The following is a 19061-nucleotide window of genomic DNA, read 5'->3' on the forward strand; positions in this document are numbered from 1 at the left end:
AATAGTATGGTAGTATGACCATGAATTATGAATTGACAACTGACAATTCACTTATCAAATAAACTGTTCAATACCAATATATCCTATGTGCAATAATGTGAATTCAATCGTTCAGTTATATTTTGCTTTTTTAATCATTTATTATTGGTCTCACTAGTTTCTTTTTGGAACTGATGCTTGGTTATTGCATTATACCGTTTGCTGCTGTAACACTGCGTCCCTGCCGTGGACTTACATTATCTTAAACCTGTGATCAAATATGACTTCATTACCAAGGATGGAATAAAGTCTATAGGTTACTGTCTTCACAACGTGCATCTACACAGGCTTGCGTCATCATGAGCAGCATTATGAAATAAGGCGGTAAAAACGCTCCTCGAGATGAAACCAAGCCATGACGTCATCCTCTCTGGATTTAAAACGACCAGCGTTGACATAACTTTACCCACGATTATTCATGAGATTTCATTGTTATCACGGGATTATCAACGTTATATCAAACATATTACACATATGTTCATGTGCTAAAATGACATACGAACATGCATTTATCTGATGGTGCAGTAACATCGCTCCAGTGGTTAGTAGGAAAGCTTGGCTTCCTCCGGGCCCAACGGATTTTGCGGTGGTGGGCAGAATGCGGGGCTGTGGGCAGAATGCGGGGCTGTGGGCTCGTGCACGTGCGCGTTCAGAGTTCCCTCATCACTTCCTCCAGCGTGAACAGAAAATCGTGTCAGGAGCACCGCAGGAGGAGGAAGAGGAAGTTTAATTTGAATGACTGTATTTTGAAATTATTCTCTAAAATTATCTTTTATTCTTATTATTACCAGTGTAGTGCATATACTTTATCATTAATGTATTATTGTTATCATTATGATTTGAAACATATAATTGTTGACAAATTTATTTATTTATTTTAATCAAAATGTAAGTCATCGCCAGTGCGCCACTTCCGGCTCAGTGGCTGGTCTGGGATTGTTTTCTTGTTGTAAATCTCTGGTCTTCCAAGCCTGAAGTTGGACAGAAGAAACCGATTCCAGATCAGCTGTCAGGTTTAGGCTCTGGCTTCACATCTGCTCCAGTCAGCATTAGAGAACAACATGCAAGAAGTTCAACTTTGTCTTCAACACAAGAGTCTTGAAGGGATGAAAGGTTAAATGAAAACGATCCTCCGGATAACCCTACGGAAAAACATTATCAAGTTAAAAGACAAACCACTGAATAGTGTTTATTTCACATGACATAATTTTCATGAAGTCACTCTTGCCTGACTCGTGCAATTTGCGTTCCTTTATAAATGATGGAAAATATCTGCTTGGTCAAAGCATAATGAAAATCCACGTTATACTATATTATATTATTAGCCTATATAATTCAATTTTTTAATTGGATTTCTCAGTCATCTGTTCTAATTTAAAACTTGCATTCACCTTAGACTAAAAAGTGCTCTGATGTTTTGAATAATAGAAAATAAAATTATAAAAGTGTTGATTGAACTTAGAAGTAAACTCCTCATATGCAGCCTATTGCAATTTGTCCATAATTGTATTAGAAATAAAACAAAATCATTGGATTTTTTGTATGTGTTTATAAATTGATGATTCAAATATAGGTTTTAAGTATACGTCTAAACGTGCATACGGTTGCCTGTAAATCGACTGCTCATATTGATAGGCTTTTATTGTGTAATTACAGGAAGTCCTGTGTATCACTCTCGCTAGCTTGACTCCGCGCTGTCTCATGGTAGTAGTCCCAACAAGCGGCTCGTGAAGCAGGAATCCAGACAGGATTATCAGCAGCAGACACCGCGGAGCTGCCGAGCGATATTTCTGTTTTTACATCTTCTCGGACCGCACCGACATTTCCATCCAGACCGACGTGAGTATAGAAGGAAGCCGTCGACTGTGACTCCGCAGCCCGCTTGTCATTGACAGCTCCCGTTATTAACGGTAGCCAGGGGTTTTATTGACCAGGAGAAATATGGGATTTCAAAACGCGAACGTTATATTCTCCTGTTTACTTAGCCGTGGCCAAATTATACGCTGATTGACTATACGCAGTATTAAAAAAAATGAATAAAATGTTTTAAAAAACATGGTTGAAAGAGGCCTGTAATTATGTCTAAGCCTAACAGTCCGGTTGAGCAGTGCCGCTCGATCTTATCCAGGAGGTGATTGATGGCTTATCGCCCTCCTAGCGGTGCTTCTCTCCGGCTATCAGCCTCATTGCTACCGTTTACCCACATAAACACATCCAGCACATCGGCCCGGGACCCGGGTCAAGAGGAGGCTCTCAGTCATTAAATGCGACAGAAATCAGCGCATACTAATGTGTCCTAATGTACCACAGTGGTGTTAACACCGAGCATTCCGTCATTCCGCTAACATGAGTGAAGTAATCACGTTATAGCAGCAGTGAACCTGTGACATATTGTATATTGTGTCCTATAATATCTCTACATTAATCCTTAATACTTCCACAGGGAGCTTTACATAGCAGCTGGCTGCTCCGCCCTCCTACCCTCTCTCGGTACCGTGCAGCTGCAGCGACCGTCATCTCAGCCTCAAAACTAACGGGATGACGGAGGGAACCAGCCTCCTCACGTACCGGCACGGAGAGGCGACGTTCACGGGCTGCAGGAATTACTAAAACCGCTGTGGCAGCGGCTTTGAGATTTGAAGTGACTTTCATTAGTGAGACTTTTCCATCTTTCCTGGGACGTCAGAGGACAGGGTGACCCACAAAGAAGCCCTGGAGCTGGTGGGAACTTGGAGCTTGCTCAGAGGAACTTTGGGACCATGGATGAACGAACCTGGAGGGAATGGTAGACTATCCTTCACCTCCAATGAGTTGAATGAGACGATGCTGAACCAAGGAGAAATGTGGCCCACTCCATAGAAGTATAGATACTAGTCTCTCTCTATTAGTGTAATAAGGCATCATCAGATGTAAAGCAGCTATATTATCAGGTCATCCATATAAAGGTATTCTGACATCATGATGGTGGGCACCTCCATCACCTCGTGTCTCAGGACTACAGCGGTCTAACACATATTCTGGTTCCCCTGTGGGAAAGAACGGAGCTACTGGAGCGCGGTGGTCCACCAGCACCATGGACTACCACGCCGAGTGCTGCTTCTGCGACCCCGAGGAGGGTCACGGCGGCCCGGATGAGCCGCCCCTCCACAGTATCCACGCGCCCAACCGGATCCGCCCGTCCTCCTACCGAGCCCTGAGGAGCGCTGTGTCCAGTCTGGCCCGCATCGACGACTTCTTCTGTGAGAAGATAGGTTCAGGCTTCTTCTCTGAGGTCTTCAAGGTATGTGACCTGTCGACTGGTTAAACTACTCTGAGTGGGTGAAATAAAATGATAATGAATCAAATGTCAAACGATCAAGGTTGGGTCAACATAGAAAGATCCACTTTCTATAGTTGACTATGTAGAATATATGTTGTGTTCACTTTAACCGCAACATCCCGGTCACCTCCCGGTTCACCATTTTACCAAATATCAACCAATTGACACTCAGTGTGAACCTCTGACTTGTGGAGCCCCTGGGGGCCCGGTTTGCATGGTTAGAAACTAAGCCTCATCTGAGGTCGTATTTCAAATTGTTTGTCTGACCAACAAGATGCGACGATAGATCCACATTAGACACAGTTTCTCTGTCAGTGTCATGGTAACATTCAGCCACAGTGGGCGGCTGCCATTGTTTTTAGTGCCTCAGCACTCCTCGGCCTGATGTTACCCATTATAGCAAAAATCATATCAAATATCACATCAAAATTACGGATGTCAACAGGACATTTTTACGTTCTATATATAACGCGTTTGTATGTTAATAAATGTGTTAATAACCACTGGAGACAGGACGCACATCACACGTACAAAACAGTGAAACCTGGCTCAGCGTTTATCACGATGCAATACAACATCATAGGGCGATGCATACGCCATTAGTCTGTCAAATATGTACAAGTGCACATTCCTGCTAGATTACTTTGTGATGTGAATGAATGATTTCATTTACATGACCCAACCCAAAAATTCCAATATGTTTAACGGGACAATATACTGACCAGCCTTGAAAAGCCGACACGTAATGTCCCTGAAGATATCCAGCAGCAGGATACATACTGGACTGATGTTTGTCATACATGTAGATAGATACATGTGTGTGTGAGACTGTGTGTGTGTGTGTGTGTGTGTGTGAGGGGACATGCTCATTGGAGGACAGGTCCTACTGTCCAGGCTAAGCAGATTACTGTCACACCGTGTGTGTGTGTGTGTGTGTGTGGACACTAGGTAACCTTTACGGACATGATGTAGATGATCACCTCCTGCCCACCAAATCAAGAGTCCACTCAGCACCCACACATAGCAGTCACAACCACCTACAGTAGAGTTACCTGAGGTAGTTGTTGGAGTATTTGCTCAGGGTGAGGGTTTATACAAAGTGGATTCCTGTTCACATTCCTCTGCTCTTATCTGAAACAGCCAAAGCTTTACACACACACACACTCACACACACCTACCATACCGTACGTAGTTATTCAGTACCTCATATGATTTAAATGGCATGACTTCTTCTCGTAAGGTCCAGGGTTTAATGCTGGAGTCAGTAGACGAGTAGATGCTCTGTTTCATGGCTTTTCTTTGTCCACAAACTGTAAACTAAACCAGCTACTCCAAGAACACTAACAATATAATCTTTATTCTGTTTATTCTCTTTTACATTATAGATAAGAGAGCTCCATAGTGACCCAACCCTCATGTTTGATCGTTACCATTCTGGCGGTAGCATTTCACTCAAAGCGATGATATTCTCCAGTTGAGGAGGAGTGAAAACAGAGCTACTGTTCCTTTAATAAAAGCATGTAGTATGTAGAGGGAGCTTTCTCAAGTGCACCTCTTACTGTTGGATGGGAGAGGGTTCATTCAGATCATTATTATAAATGTAAAAGAGAAAGGTGGTGATGTGAAAGGCAGGTATCAGGCCACTGGCCAAACGACCCTTCACCTGCAGCACAAGTTTGGTAAAACAATCACTAGCTGTTCCTCCTGCCTTCTCTCATCATCTCTTCATTCTGATGACTAGAAACAGAACAACACTCACCCGGTGGTTGTAATGCTCCTAAGGAGTGGATGATGCAGTATTATTAAACACAATAAGCACACAGATAAAAAGACATAGTGTAATACATTCATTCACTAACAGATGACACCTTGAAGTTTATGTTACATCAAAAAATACCAATGCATCTATCTGGTACACAAAATGTACTTCGTCTAGTGCTTTAATAAAGCTAATTATTTGTTATTATACGGTGGTTTTTCAAGGATGGACATTTTTCTGAAGCAACTGCCACACACAGATATCCAAAGGGAGACTTAGACTACTGAAAAAGGTAAAATTGGGTAAATTCCAAATGTATTCAAAGCCCCAGCAGGCCGAGTGTCTGAACGGAAGTTACTAAAGAGAGAGGAAGGTCATTTTGTCTTTCACTTCACATTGCACTTCTTGCTGTTGGACCCATCCACAGAACCAGTGCATGAGGTCTGTTATTACTGTTCAACCCAGCCTGCTGTCTGCTGCTGGGACAGGTCTCAGTAATGGACCAGTGGATTTGTGCAGATCAGGAGGAGTGATGGGAAATCCAGAAAGCCTATTAGTGCTACGCTATTAATACACACACACACACACACACACACACACACACACACACACACACACACACACACACTCTCACACACACACAGGTCCAGACACTGGCTGAACCTTGCAATGACCCGTCCAGTCACACACATGACCACAGGCCCAGTGTACCTGCAGCATCACATGGTCATGTACTGGGACACTGTGGTTCTCTGCTGTGCAGAATAAAGGTCCAACCTTTGACAAGTGAAAAGGAGCCTGTTGTCTCCAGCAAGCAATCAGAAGAAATCAACAGCTGCCCGAAGATAACTCATGTTACTATTAGCCTGCTGCGCTAACATTGCCAACAAGCGATGCAAACACGACATACAGTACTAACCCTATATCAGATGACTTTATTGTACCTGGAAACATATTCAGTATTCTCACTTATTGACCTCCGTGGACTATCGTGAGGACATTTTGTTATCACTTTACAAAGTTCTGTTGTCCAAACTAAAGGTTCTATTTGAATGATACACTGTCAAAAGAAACAATTGGTTTGATTTACATGTGTGGGGAGTTTTGTCTGATACAAATGCATCAATTATGTAATTTCAAATGTAAGCTTCCGTACATATTGATATTAAATTTAGACAGATGTTTGAAATGAAAACGAGATGATAGAGGAAGTGCTTTCCAGAAGAAGCACCGCTCCTCGATCACCCTTCTCTGCTTGTTTTCCAGGTGCAGCATCGGATCACAGGGCAGGTGATGGCACTGAAGATGAACACTCTGGCTAGCAACAAAGCTAACATGCTACGAGAAGTGCAGCTCATGAACAGGCTTTGCCACCCAAACATACTCAGGTAATATATATATATAAGCCTGTTGCTAGGTGAGTTTAGATCAGCAACCTTTTGGATATGAATTGCTGTTTTCACATTTTCTTGTTTTTTAGTGTGTCACATCAACATTAAGGTTAACATTAAGTTTAATTATGACACCACATCAAATTTTAAATCTCCAAAGGATCTGTCATTTTATTCCATCTATAAAGGCAATGTGCATAGCAACATTTTTAACGCCCCCCCCCCCCCCCCCCCCCCCCCCCCATCATCAGCTTCCATAAATACTGTCACAATCATACTTTGGATTTTGTCATAACATCTTTACTAACTCAGATGTGCAATATCTGTGGAAACACTCATCACCTTTAATTTTCTATCTTTTTTGCCTTGAATGAAGTCAAATTGAAGATTCTGAACCTTGGCAGAGCAGCTTCAGTCCAAAGGTTATGCTACTTCTCTACAGAGGAATATAGTAAACATCGCCATTGGAAAGTTCAACCAGTGATTTTGGCATATTGTGAAGTATAAATTGAACACAAATTGAGGTAACAATGGAAGAAATCCTGTATGTGACATTATTGATATCCTCAGCCTGTGTTCAAGTCAACTTCCTCAGCTTCTGTACAGTGTTTGAGCGAGGAACTACTGCGAGAGAGAACAACACAGTGATCAGCAAATCGCTGAATATCTGTCGCTTATGTCGCTAAAAATAGTATCATAGGTGAGTTTTGAGCGTGAAAGCCTCAAACCTGCAGGTATTCCAGTAGGCTGAATCAAGTACTTTCAAGGCCTTCATTAATATTCTTTTTAAATCCTTTTACATAATTATTTTCCAGACACGTGGCAATTCTACAATATGGCCTACATTAATAAAAAATAAAAAATCATATTTCTTTCTGTCTCCTCAGGTTTCTTGGGGTTTGTGTGCATGAGGGTCAACTCCACGCTCTGACTGAGGTAAAACCATCTTCTGTTAATATTGTCAGATTTATGAAGCTTTTTGAAATGTGTTGAAAAGTGGTTCATGTTTTTTTATTTTCACTTTAAGTCTCCCTCTTCCATTTCCTTTTTATTTTTTATTTTTTTTAATCTTATCCGTTATCATCTCATCATGAACCATGTAGCGCTTCAGGAATCCTGCTCATATTACAGTGACATATACCATATGTTAGTATTCAACATTCAAAACTGTGCTTGTATCTTGCAAATGGTAATGCATGATTCTCGTGCTGGTGTCTTACTTTAACACACATGAATGTGCTGACTGGGCATCTCACTGACATGCTGCTGTTTCTCTCTGTAGTATATAAATAGAGGCAACCTGGAGCAGCTGTTGGACAGTGATCTGTACCTGTCGTGGTGCGTCAGGATTGGTCTGTCTCTGGATATCGCCCGAGGGCTGCAGTACCTGCACAACAAGGGCATATTCCACAGAGACCTCACCTCCAAGGTACAGCAGGCAGGAATAAGATGCTTATGGATCATTGATTATGGGTGGGAATCTATCTATAGAAACTCATTTTACGGAGAGACAATACGCTCCATTGAATTCCACCATGATGCTGAAGTTCTAGAGGGAACAGTGTGGTGACTGGGGCTCAGTGGTAGAGCAGGGTCGTCCTTCAATCAGAGGATCGGTGGTTCCATTGTGAATGACATGTAGTGTGAAAGTGCTTTGAGTGGTCGGACGACTAGAAAAGTGCTATACAAGTACAAGTTCATTTAGCATTTAGCATTTACAGTTTCCTGCATCCTGCTGAGAGAGTGTCTTTCATCCTGTCGCCTGTTGACAGAAATAGGAAAAGAGAGGCTCAAAGCAAATTCATGACAGGAAACAACCTGAGAAGTGTTTCCCATCTCAAAGTGTCTGCAGCCATGGCAGCGAGGAGGAGGAGTTCTGTTCAAAGTGTCTTTTGCGTCAGTTCACACCAGTCAGTACTTTGCGGATGGCAGCACAGAACATCACAATTTGCACCGACTAGAAAGTGCGATTGTTTGGAGGGCGAAGTGACGGTGCTTCCGTGTTGGAGAGCCTCCCCAGCGTAGCTACGGAGCAACCCATGCTGATCACAGATCTGATCTGATCCTTCGGAAATAACAGTGTGGACAGTCTGTCTTAAAGATTTGATTTGAGAAACAAATGGGATCGTCTGATCGAACCCTAAACACCTGCTTTAGCTCCACCTAGACATCTCCTCCACGTCATGTCGGGCAGGATGTAGAGAAGTAAAGGAGGAGCATGTGTTAGATGATGCTGCACGTGTGACTGGAAGTTTACAGCTTCCAACTATAGCCTGAACAGTTCAGAACAGAGGGCTCATGTTACACATGAGACATTTCAACACAACCTGGACAAATAAAACGAAAACTGTCCGCATGGCTAGACTAGACGTCAGTGAGAAAATGTGTATTTTTTATTGATTAATAGGCTAATTTCACTTCCCCTGTGCAGAACTGTCTGGTTCAATGTGATAACAGCATGTTCACTGCTGTGGTGGGAGACTTCGGCCTGGCAGAGAAGATCCCTGATTACAGGTCAGTGAAGGGAAATCCAGAATCTTGGTGTCTTTTCTTCTGCTGCAGTCTAACAACAAACGCTCCATGAAAGAATTGTAGTCAGAAATACAGTCTGATGTCATTCTGATATCAGTCTGATGTCATTCCGATGTAATTCTTGGCTTTTAGGGTCCAGTGACAGCTGCTTTATTTTAACAAACACATCTGTATCCATTGAGGAGCCAGTATAAACCATTATAAACCAGTATAAACCAATCATTATCAGAGGTTATTTATGCTGAACCCATCTCAGTTGGTCTGTTGTGCATTATATGCCGATGAATGACTCCTTGTGCAGAACCAGGTCTTCATCCGACTCCGGAGATGACTACATTCTTTCATTGGTTGGTGATTCTTGGTACAGAAGTGTCGCTAATATTTAGTTCCCCGTGGGAACATGGATGGAAAAGAATGTCAATGTAATATGAACCAAGAACACATCGTTGAAAAGAACCACGGTGTTAACTAAACTGAGCAGTACAAGCTCAACAAAGACGTGTTGCAGGGCTGTTGCTAGAATATACAAAATATTAAAGAGAAAATTATAGCACAAACTCACAGCTAATCCCGACTAGTGTGACTTTGAATGAGCACCTTGCTTTCTCTGCAGTGATAGTGTGGGGAAGCAGCCTCTGGCCATCGTGGGCTCCCCCTACTGGATGGCCCCTGAAGTCCTGAGAGGGGAGCTGTACGATGAGAAGGTAAAGCTGCACAGCTCACACAAACACCCACTGGACTACAGAAAACTGTGAAAGCACAACACATTCATCCTCCTACAAATGAAAAGCTTAATTTTTAACAATACAACCACCCTTGGTCATTTCAGTACACTCAGGGTTTTACTTTGTCTGGTAGGATCGGTAGCTTGTGGTGGCTGAAGTCAGATAATGTTAGCAAACTATAGATAGATGTTACTGACTACCACACTCTCTGGTGCTACTTTTATACTGTGTTATAGGAAAAACATTCCGATAGTTCTATTAGGAAATTAAAGAAGAATTAAACACACAGTACCTCACCTGGAGAACCATTTCACTCTCAGCCAGGTTGCCTAGTGGTCAAGTCAAAAAGACTTGTTCAGCAAAACTTACAAAGTCTCACTTAAATGTCAATACATTTCTGAAGTTATACGTTGGTGATGGTGACCAAAAAACTAGAATACTTCCTCCTATAAAGTCAGTCACTGTCACAGTCACAGAGCAGTTGAACTGGATGAAGACACTACCCTTTTATTTCTGATGTACAGGAAGAAGAAATAAAGACATTAGGCACCCAGATGTTTCGCCATTCATTACTAATGAAATTGGTCAAAGTACAATTAACATTTAAGTCGGTAAAACACTTTTAAAATCCCTTAACCTTTGTCTCAACGAAGTGTATTGTCTGGTTTAACACATCGACAGTGAGCTTGACTGAGATTTGGAGGCAACATTGGGCACTAAAAGTCAACCAACAAAGTCTTGAACCTGATATGAATTCAACTTTTCTCGTGATTTAAACATCAGAAACTTGGTATCAATTCTCCACAACCCATGAGGTTTCAGTCTACCACGGCGCGTCTATGTGTGCATGATCAGAACTAACATGCACTCCACTCCTCTGCTCAGGTGGATGTGTTTGCGTACGGCATCATCCTGTGTGAGATCATTGCCCGCATTGAAGCCGACCCTGACTTCTTACCCAGGACAGAGGTAGGCTCCATGCCTGTGATTTAGTCAGGTGGTGTAGTGATGTGTCGCTCCCTCACAGACAGAAACATGTTGCTACCTTTATATTTTATGGTGGGAGGAACGATATTGTCTACGTCAATGTTCCAAACTGCTTTTGAGAGCCATGGAAACTATTTGCAATTTAACATTTGCAACACAGCAACAAGATGTGGAGGAATCAATGTTTTACACTGAAACACTGTGTGTGTGTGTGTGTGTGTGTGTGTGTGTGTGTGTGTGTAGGACTTTGGTCTGGACGTGGATGCATTTAAGAACATGGTTGGGGATTGTCCAGCTGCGTTCTTAAGCCTCGCTGTCACCTGCTGTAATGTAAGTGCTCACACACACACTGTCTCATTGGTCATAACCTATAAGGTTGCAAAGTGTGTCAGTTTCCCTCGTCTGACACCACCTTGGACAGTTGGACCTCTCTGAGCCACTGTGTCTTTGCTGACAGCATGTTACTACGTTCTCGAAATGAATGTGTTACTGATGTTAACATTCTCATTCTTTGTATGTGGATCTTTGTCCTCGTGTTGTTTTCAGATGAGTGCAGAAAGGCGTCCCTCGTTCTCTGACATTGTCCTCACATTGGAGGGCATGGAGACAGAAGAAGAGAGAGAGACGTCCATTGCACTCGGTAAAAAGCATCAAAAAGATATTTTTTATGTCTTCATTAAATGTAAAAGATGTTTTTTACAGCACTGTCTGTGTGAGTGCTCCCACAAGTCTTTGTGGCTTTTCCCCTGAATACTCTGATCTGTCCCCTGTCTTTGAGTGCAGTTAGTCTAGTGCTAATGGGAATGGATCATAGATATAAAATAGCATAGAAGGCCAACATTTTGATGATGTCCAGCTTTTCTGTTAAACTGATGCCTCCTCCTAATGTGGGTAAGGCACTGGAAGATGTCTGTTTTGTAATCTCTGACCTGGTATCGAACGTCCTCATGCAGACCGCCTCAGCCTGTTTAGGGAAGCGGAAGTTCATCTTAGCTTAAAACACTAGCTGCCGTTCTATCACTTCTTTCAGACCTTTCACGTCGACCTCCCCGACAGCCGGATATCAAAAGAATGTGGATGCAATAGATGGAGTATGGTTCTGTTTAAAGGGACATCACTGGAGGAGGAACCCTGGGTCGGTTGGGAACCTTGCTGGGTTCAGTAGGGCAGCTTCTGACCCTGACCCTATCGACCCCAATCTAGATCCCAATCTGACCCTAATGTACACTAAAATCACACAACTATGTTTGAGCCCTGTGATCACATGCAACACCAGGCATAATAAACCAGCAGAGCATCAAACAATCTGAGCTAATCACATTAGTAAATCACATCAGAATGAACAACACCATTTTTACCTCAGCAGGTAGCAGGTTTGTTATTCAAATGCATGTTGAATTCGATACTACTGTCAGCCTATCCCAGGGGAAGAGCTGTCTTATCTTAAGGAGGCTATGCAGACACTCAGAGATGAGCAAGCCTGGACTTTGTTTATCGTTTGTTTTTACGATGAAAATAATACTACCAGTTACAAAAATATATATGATAGAATAAGGAGTAAATACGCCCTCTTCACGACTTCAAAAGTCCCCCCCCCCCCCAAGACCCAAATACTTAGTTGTCTCTCCCTATTTATACATCTTTACTTGGAGCATCTTAACCTTCAGATCCATTTATGGTTAACAACTAATCATCACCAAACCATTGGATTATACTGTTTATGTTACATTTAGTTGGTAGCCCATCTTCGAAGCTTCCTGTGTGGCCTTTACTGGTGGAACATCAGTCAGGATGTCTCTCACCGTTACAACCTGTTTCCTATGCTGAATCAGACCAGAGCAGGTTAAACAAAGACGACCTTTTTCCCTTATCTCACCATTCAGTGGATATAGAAGCACATGGGATTACATAATAATAAATGAAAGATAATCACATAAAGGTTTTCATCATTAAATGAACACTAAGTAATATGAGATCAGACATAAGGTATAAAATCATATCTGAGACCAAAACCCTCTTCGCTCAATAAAAGGAGAGAAATCAAAGTAACTTATCAAAGAGAATGAAACTGGAAGTAGTTGCCCAGTTGGCCTTGGCTACAGCTTGTGTCAGAGATGGGTTTCCCCTCCGGTTCTCCCTTGGAGAGTTAGCTTACTTGAAGGCCGACTCAGATACAGACTAGTGTTGAATCCTGGGAAATGAGATCCTGATATTTCCATGATGTCCATGATTAAAACTGCTAAGAGCATATGATGAACAAGAGGATAGTTTGGTTAGTAGTTTACATTCAAAGGGAATTGTTCTAGAAAATAGTACCATATCATACATCACACAATTCTTCCCCGTGTCATCTGTAGTTTCTACATTTCTCTGTGACATGTGACATTTCTCATTTCTCGTTTTTCTGTGACTTGTTCACTGACATGTCTCCCTCCCTCCCTTGCTCAGAGCCAGTATCGGTAGAAGTCAGCAAGGATCGGCGCCGCAGCTCTCCCTGTCACCCCGGTGACCGAAGCCAGAAAAGACAAGGCTTGGCGAGGAGCCAGTCGGACATGTTACCCCCGGCAACCCTGACCCCTCCTCTCCTCGGGACTCCCCCGCGGGTCAACCCCTTCTCTCTCAGGCAGGACCTGAATGGGGGGCGTTGTAAACTTTTAGACACACCTAGCAAGTCCGTCATCTCCCTGACCTTTACCCTCCCGGCACTTCGAGACCCGTGTTCCTCCCCCCAGCTTCTCAGAGGGATGCCGGGGAAGCGAGCTCTGCCGAGGAGATGTCAGTCGCTCCCCTGTACTCCAGAGCTCAGCCGGACTGTAGCCTTGCCACGAGACACTGAGGGGAAGGAGGAGGAAAAAGAGGAGGACGTCAGAGCGGCGCTTAGAAGAGGAACAGTGGAGGATGTGGAGGACGATATGAGGAAGGAGACAGGGGTGTCAGAGAAGACAGGTGAAAGGTTGCAGGTCGAGCAAATGGAGATAACTGAGAAGAGAGAGTTGTTAACGGAGGAGGATGAGATGGGAGAGGCTTCAGGGCTTCCTGTGGAGCTGGAGATGGTGTCTCTGGAGCGACTAGAGGAGGTGGAGGAAGAGGAGGGTGTATGTCTAACAGAACCCATGGACTGTACCAAGTCTCCAGAGCCAGCAGATGGAGTCATGGACTCCACACCTAGAAGACCCCTGCTCACCTCCACTTGTTCCTCCTCTTTACAGACCAATGGCTGGCGACTCCCCATCTCCAACGGACCGCCCTCCTTGCCTGCTCTGCCACAACTGGACAACAACAACGGCTCGGCCCTTGTAATTGGCCAGCAGGTGCAGTGGGGTGGAGGAGGGCGTGCTAATGGTTACAACGAAGCCCAGGTCCAGTCCTCTGACCCTCGTGGCCATGCTGAGCAGGATGAGGTCATTTCCTGTCCAGGCTGCTGTCTGGTAGGTCTGAGTTTCCCCTCTGTGTGCCTCCGTGGTTCAGCTGCTGTGCCTGCCCCCCGCCGAAGGGCTTCGTTACCACGGCAGCGGCCCTACCGTAACCTCAATGGTACCATAACTGGTGGCAGCGTTTCCTCGTCAACAACGGCCTCCACAGCAACCAAAGCTCTACTGTGTCGCAGCACAAATGGACTAGTAGTAAGTGGGCCCTCAGTGCCACGTGAACCCGGCCGGTCCCTGCCGGAGGCCCAGACATAGAGCCAGAATGCAACGCGTCATATAGTGAAAACCACGCCCACCGGAGGGGAAAACAATCTCCGACACATTATGCAACCAAGGGCTGAAAGGCTAACAAAATGCCAGTAGCTAGCTAAAACGATAGATGTCAGCATATCAGAGGATTATTTTATCACTTTATGTTTACCAGGGGTGTAGCTGATAACTAAAATGGACACGTTAGCTATCAGCGAGCTAATGTTAACTTTGTGTTAGCAAGTTGCTGTAGCTAGCTAAGGCAAACATAAAACGGCCGAGCTTTCTGATGTATCCACATTCCACAATAACATAAGTCCCAAACTGTCAAAATACACAATACAAAGTCGATGGAGAGCCATCAATTGTTTTCTCCTCCGGTGGGGGCGGGACTTAATTGTGCTATGTCTCTTTAAGCCTGCTGAAGGGGGATTTGGTTTTGAACTTGTGACACGCACCAGCACTAAATACTAGCGTTCAAGGTTAGCAACGCTAACTGTTCCTGTGCTAACACTGAGAACCCAATACTGACCCCAGCATCTGAGATGTGTTGTTAACTCTGTGCAGTCACAGCAAACAGTAGCATTGGTGATTAGAGGGCCACCTGGTAGGCACAACGAGTCACCATGACAGTGAAGAACGTGGTGGTGTGACGTAAGACGTGGCTAAAGCAGGCACAATACCGCTGAACCTGATAGGGTTCTAACAAAACGGGCTGAGCAGGGCTGTAAACTGAACACTGAACAGTCAAGGTCAACTACACTCATCACTGCTGGTCCAAACAGTGATGCTCGCCCCATTCTCTACTGAACCAAATCTAACCGAACACAGTCTGCATTCTACTGTGCTGGCTTCACTTCTGGAGGCTCTCATGGGGAAAGAAAGTGTGCGACTCATTTAACAAGTAAACTTGCAGTTTATTACAACTTGGATCTTATTTACGTAGTTATGGCCGTCATTTCTATCAGTAATAATAACAATGTACTGTCCAAGCTAATCGCTGAGATCTGTGAACACGTGACATGATTAAAAAGAAGCAACCCTGAGGTTAGTCAAACTGGTTTAGAAGACAGTAAAATAATGACCCCCGCTGTCTGTGGACTGTGGTGGATGTTTGCAATGGACACACGTCACTTTTGGTTTTTCCTCCGTGTAAAGTGGTGGTCTGACTGCTCGTGCTTGTTCCCTGTCAGATTATATTGAGACTGTGTTCCCAGTTCTCAGCATTTATTTTAGTAAGTATAGATATGAATGATGGCCCAAACTACAAAATATCCTTTAATATGTAGAGTACTTTTTGTAAACGGCAGTGGGGGAAGAACATTTTGGAATTCATTGTTCCTCCCTTTATGGAGGAAGTTTAGGAGAAATGAAAAGGCCCACTACTGACGGACACACTGCACTGGTTCTATATGGAGAGAACAGTTAAGCACCGTGTGGCTGCAGGGCCATTAACACATGTAAAAACACTGTTTTTGATTATATTTAATTGACTAACAATACCTACAGGGACAATATTTATACAATTAATAAAGATGATTTACTTCCTACATTTTTATTGCAGTTGACCTGCATGTGTGGGTGTGTGTGTGTGAGAGAGAGAGAGAGAAGCCGATATCTGTTGCTTTGGGGGATTTAAAGGAAGAAACTTGTCATGTAAATTCTTTATTTTCGCACTTCAGTTTGCAGCACTTTGCTTTTACTTAACGTTGCTTTATTTAAATATGTGCTACTGGTGTTTGTAATGTGTGTGTGTGTGTGTGTGTGTGTGTGTGTGTGTGTGTGTGTGTGTGTGTGTGTGTGTGCGTGCTTCTGGCCCAACAAACTACACACCTTTCATCCTTTGACATCCACTCCCCCTCACATGTATCTTGTGTGTTTACATGTGCATTTTGATGACACAGATGTAATTTAAAGGTGGTATGTGAAGCAGGTATGCATATTTATTGTACAGATCATTCCACACACTGTGTGTGTATGTGCTTTTGAACGAAGGGTAGAGTGACAGATACCTGCAGGATAACTTTTTCATCCCGTCATTTCTGATGTTAAACCCATTCTTGCTTCATTTCTATGTTAAGTTCTTCAATACAGCGAGGAACCTGCGGGCAATAATCTGGTAATAAACAAATATGGTTGTGCACAATCTTCTGTGCTGTTTGTATTTTATTCATCTATGCCACATATCTACCAAAAACCACAACACACACCTGAACTGTAACTCACAAGCCGGATACATATGTGAATAAAAGATGTTCTTGATCAGTTTCAGGTATTAGCATGAAAAAATACTCATTGAAGTTATATATATAATTGTTTTTCTTTTTTTTCTTTTCATCAAACAACACACCACCTCAATCTTTTTTGGGCCCTTTCCAACAATAATAGGATTGTAATTAAGATTGAAAAAATTTGTGTTACCATGACAACTTTACCAACTTTTTAAAATCTTGATAATAACTAACAAACTAAATATAGGTATATATTCTGTTTCTTTCCATGTTCAATCCATAGGGGGAACTGCTGTGCACTATTTCCTGCAGTTTGCTGCCATTTCTTGTAAATGGTGGAGGGAGGTGAAGTGTGGAGTTATGCAGGGGGAGGGAATATAGCAGCTCAAGTCTGATAAACAGCAGACTCTTGAGCTGGCATATGGAGGATTATGCCTGACTTATTTTCATACAAGTAACTGAATTATTTAATGAATTCAATCTTTCAGAAATGTATCACTTATGCTTTGTTTTACAGGTGTTTCATTTTTAATAATTTCCTAGTAAATTCCAAGACACTTGTAGAAAGGACTATGTATTTTGATATTATGTACAGGAAAATCAAGACGTATTAAAATGGTAGACTTCCAAATAACTTATTCAGATTTTCTAGCGTGACCTTGAGAGTTTTTAAGTCAGTACACAGCATGACAGCTGTACACATAACAATTTGAAATTTGTCTACAGGTTTACAAATCCAACATAGAAAACAAGATATTTAGCAACAAACAAAAAATGAATTGATGTTTAGATAGCGGATTCCTTAACATCTCAGTACAGTGGTGTTGCAATATTTCTATTTTTAGTTGCAAGATTATATGACATGTTAAAGAAGTTGTTCTGGTTATTAAAATGTAATTCTGCTCATGGAAAAATATATTCATCATTTATATCATTTTTACTGTGTCTCTAATATTGTCCAAAGACCCTGTTCCAAAGTCTGTCCCACCAATCTCAACATCCGTACATTCCCATTAATGTCCACTGTATACATATTTAGTAGGTGTGGTTTGCTGAATGGAGCCATGCCAAAGATAAGCAGCAGACAGACTCTGAACTGAACCGCCTGCACTCTGTGACCCAAACATGGCCTACAATTACTACCATGATACTACTACTGTCATTTTCAGGTACTTACACTTATGTTTGGGTCAACTACAACATGCTTGAATGTTCCAAGGACATATTTGTGAGAAAGGGCCTACAGAGCCCATGAAGAAGAAAACATTGTTGTTTAGGGACACAGAGGTAACGTGTTAGCATGTAGCAGAGTATATGTCATGTTAACACTTACAGTAACTAACAGGTTTTTGGGGGTGGAAGGTACAATATGAAACAATAGGAGATGTGAAATATTAGTCAAGTAATTCTTTCTGGAAAAGAAACAAACATACAAACGTAATCAAAGTATAGTAAAGTGACTACTGTCCCCATGTGTTATCCTGACTTCTCCTCTCATCATTCATGTATGTCAACATAACTGAAAGTGGAATTACTGATCTTACAAAGTAACTTATTGACAAAGTTGAAAAAACTGCTCAGTAGCTTGCGTGTCAGCAGCGACTGTACTTAGTCCATGTTTCACAGAGTAATTTAGATCTTTTCACTTAAAGTTTGGACTTGTCAGTTGTTGCTAGGCTTGGGGAGTACCGAATAATATGGAACGGCATTACATGATTAGGATACAAAAAAAGCTAGCTGTATTCTGTTACAGTAACAGGAAAAAAACGTAATCGGATTACCAATACATTTGGTAAAAATGGGGATAACAATTTCAAAAATGTTTAAAGTAAAGAACGACATACTATGCAGATGTGCACATGTTACAAGACTTCAAGACATGAGACTCACACGGCAATGCGAGCAGATGAGGGGGCGAGCCGCTGGGTAGAGGTGGGCGGTGTGGCCCATGTTATCACAAAGCAGGATGGTTTGCACACTTTTAATTAATTACATTTCTTTTTGCTGAGAGGTATCCCAGCTCATTTCTATGGTAGGATCAGTTTTTTTTTACCCTCCTACACACAATCAATTATGTCTTTCATATCACATGTTTTAACTGTGTAATTACATAAAGCCTTTTTGAAGGAACATGTTATATTTCTCTAACACCACAGGAGCCTTTATACATTTAAAAATGACCAAAACCTTCTTTAAAAAAAAGCTCTTTATTCATAGTCAATGAAAAGGAAATATAAATTGGGTATACATAATCAACAAAGCAGCAAAGTCATAACTTTTAGATACACTCTAATGGGACTCTCAGGTCACAGTGGTCCAGGAACACCTCAAACAGGAGCTTCAGGACTGAGCATCAGGTCACATAATCACGCAGATTCAATATGATGTGTACATATATACA

At 42.4% G+C, this 19061-nt stretch overlaps 1 protein-coding gene across 1 annotated transcript; it reads left to right on the forward strand.

Annotated features, from left to right (window-relative positions):
- The first annotated feature begins 1717 nt into the window (after positions 1 to 1717).
- tesk1a (testis associated actin remodelling kinase 1a) lies at positions 1718 to 16697 on the forward strand. Its single transcript, XM_076091066.1, has 11 exons — positions 1718 to 1878; positions 2483 to 3319; positions 6384 to 6505; positions 7396 to 7444; positions 7791 to 7937; positions 8940 to 9022; positions 9654 to 9744; positions 10651 to 10734; positions 10996 to 11082; positions 11299 to 11392; positions 13201 to 16697. Exons 2-11 carry the CDS (start codon positions 3113 to 3115, stop codon positions 14433 to 14435), a joined length of 2199 nt encoding a protein of 732 aa, XP_075947181.1. The 5' UTR covers positions 1718 to 1878; positions 2483 to 3112; the 3' UTR covers positions 14436 to 16697.
- The last annotated feature ends 2364 nt before the right edge of the window (positions 16698 to 19061 follow it).

The sequence above is a fragment of the Anarhichas minor genome, unplaced genomic scaffold (assembly GCF_050575085.1).
Source record: "Anarhichas minor isolate MPS153535 unplaced genomic scaffold, ASM5057508v1 ptg000014l, whole genome shotgun sequence".
Lineage (NCBI taxonomy): Eukaryota > Metazoa > Chordata > Actinopteri > Perciformes > Anarhichadidae > Anarhichas > Anarhichas minor.

Coding starts and splice junctions, on each gene's coding strand:
- tesk1a (XM_076091066.1), top strand. CDS start 3,113: ATGGACTACCACGCCGAGTGCTGCTTCTGCGACCCCGAGGAGGGTCAC. Junction 6,506..7,395: donor TGCCACCCAAACATACTCAG/GTAATATATATA, acceptor CTGTCTCCTCAG/GTTTCTTGGGGTTTGTGTGC. Junction 11,393..13,200: donor AGAGACGTCCATTGCACTCG/GTAAAAAGCATC, acceptor TCCCTTGCTCAG/AGCCAGTATCGGTAGAAGTC.